The 2,768-nt window shown below is 40.2% G+C and overlaps 1 protein-coding gene across 1 annotated transcript in view; it reads right to left on the reverse strand.

Moving 5' to 3' along the window:
- SARC_01594 (hypothetical protein) overlaps window positions 1-2,768 on the reverse strand; it is an 8,436-nt gene that overhangs the window by 4,560 nt on the left and 1,108 nt on the right. Inside the window, exons 2-3 of the mRNA XM_014304699.1 lie at window positions 2,040-2,246; window positions 324-610 (exon numbers count right to left, since the gene is read on the reverse strand). Of these exons, the coding sequence (XP_014160174.1) occupies window positions 324-610; window positions 2,040-2,246 (494 nt within the window). The remainder of the gene's footprint in view (window positions 1-323; window positions 611-2,039; window positions 2,247-2,768) is intronic.

A 2,768-nucleotide genomic window follows, 5' to 3' on the forward strand; every position in this document is an offset into this window, starting at 1 on the left:
TATACTTATACCTATACATGTACATGTACATGTATATATATATATACATATATATATATATATATATATATGTATATATATATATATATATATAAATATATATATGAACTAGAATTGGTAGTCACCTGAGCCGTTGCATCTCCGTTCTGCCTCAGCCTGACCACAATTTACACGGGCGTACGTACCACATTCAGGTTACGCTACATGCATGCGCATGCACATGTGCATGCCGGCCAAGCCTACCACGGACCAAGCAACCACCAATAGACATAATACATACACGATATATATATACAGGACAACACATATCCAAGCCTACTCACCTGAGCTGTGATATTGGCGTCCCATCCCATCCTGACAACATTATACGCCAGCTTACGCATTCCCGTCAACTGCTTGATGCGTTCGGGCACCTCTGCAGGCCGTTCTGGAATCCCGACGGGTGACGCCAGCACGAGCTTCTCTATATATTGCGGATACTTAAGAGCATAGGCTGCGCTGAGGTAGCCGCCCAAACTGTGTCCTACAAGCACCATCTTGTCAATGTTCATAGCTTGACGCCACTCTTCCAGGGATTGGACGTACAGGCTTTCGATAGTCTCTACATCGTCTGGTGGAGAAGGTGTGGTGATATGGCGAAAGTGTGTGAGTAGAGCGACCAGAGCACGTGCGGGATGATAAGCACAAGAGACGCCACATACAAACAAACTATCGACAGTGTGTTTCATGGATTATAGACGGTATGCTCGTGGATGGGACCATGTGAGTACAACAACCACAATAAATGTGTGAGGGTAGTCAATAGATGACTGAACGATACAAACCATCGATAGTCTCTACATCGTCTAATGAAGAAGGTAAGGTGATATGGCGAATCCGATTAAGAGAACGACCAGAATAAATGTGTTGGGATAGTCAAAAGGAAACTCAACAGACAGAATATCGGCTATATATATATATATATATATAGCATCTACAGGAGGAGGTATGTTGATGAATGCAACCGTGTGAGTAGAACAAGCTGAATAAGTGTGTTATAATGATGCTCAACTGCGTATCGTAACATACAGCTACAGACCGAATTGAACAGCTGCGTGAGACTCAAATGTCTACACTCTGTTACGTCGTGTGTATATAGTACTATAAAATGTTATAAAATATGGGTGCGCGAAATTAGCACACACATGTACATAAACCCTGTATCCTATATACATACAATCTTGGAATAGGATGTGGACAGCATCCCTATTTACTATCTCGATATGGCCCCTTTGTCACATGCATGCTACTTCACAACTAGATATATACAATACGATTATTACAAACACGTACATACAACGCAAAGATGTACTTACATACATACATACATATAACACAGGACACACATGCAACACAACAACACACATACATACAACAGAAAGACACACATACATATAACACAGGACACACACAAAGACACACATACATACAATACAAAGACACATACATACAACACAAGATCACAGACACACAAATACATACAATACAATACACATCCAACAGACCGACACACATACATCGAATACATACAACACAAAGGCACACATACATACAATATAACGACACACATACATACAACACAAAGTAACACATACATATAATACAAAGACACACATAGGGATAATACAAAGACATACATACATACAGAACAAAACCACACACACATACAATACAAAAGATTTATACAGCACAAAGACACACAATTATACAACAGAAAGACACACATGCATATAACACAGGACACACATACAAGCAACACAACGGCACAAACACAACATAAAGACACAGACGCATATAATACAAAGACACACGCATACAATACAAAAACACACATACATGCAACACAAAGACATACATGCATAGAACAGAATGACACGCATACATACAAATTAAAGAGACACATGCATCATATGCATACAACCCAAGGGCACATATACATACAATACAAAGACACGCATACATACAACACAACGATGGGCCCTATGCAGTATGATACAGACCTGGATTTTTGGACATGTTTGGCCGACTGGAGTTGCCCATTCCCAGCCAATCTATACCGTGCACTCGGCGCTGTGTGTCTCTCGCAATGGGCTCATAGTTCTTAAAATAGTGACCAATCCCGCAGCCGTATCCGTGCGCGATGACTACATCTGCCGTAGAATCACGGCTAGTTCCGATCGCAGTAGCGATATCAGCACAGACGCCTTCTAACAGTACAATGCAGGTGATGGGGCGTTGATATTGATTGGTGTTCAAGTGTTAAAATATGTCGCTGTTATATGATATATGGTGGTACATGAACGGTACCTATAGGCTACCAACAGAACAACGGGCAAGTGGATACGAACGCGTGGCAGAATTGTCTATCTGTGGACTCAGGGTGTGGTGAAACCAGTCATTGGGTATAAGTGCAGTTGCAGCGGTAGAGATAGTGAACGTATATACACAGCATGTATTTAGCACCTTCTGACTTTATAAGAGTCTTTTAACTCGATTTCAAACACCAGCTACAGAAGTACAACAAACAGCCAGCACACAGGCATGCACACACTGACATGAACGGAAGATATCACTGCAATATATAAGTTCGTATGGTGTAAAATTTGTACGGCTGGTGCTGAAAATGGATGCACACAATCGATATATATATATATATATATATATATATATATATACAACACACACACACACACTATATATATATATATATATATATATATATATATATA

Source organism: Sphaeroforma arctica, assembly GCF_001186125.1.
Source record: "Sphaeroforma arctica JP610 unplaced genomic scaffold supercont1.64, whole genome shotgun sequence".
Lineage (NCBI taxonomy): Eukaryota > Ichthyosporea > Ichthyophonida > Sphaeroforma > Sphaeroforma arctica.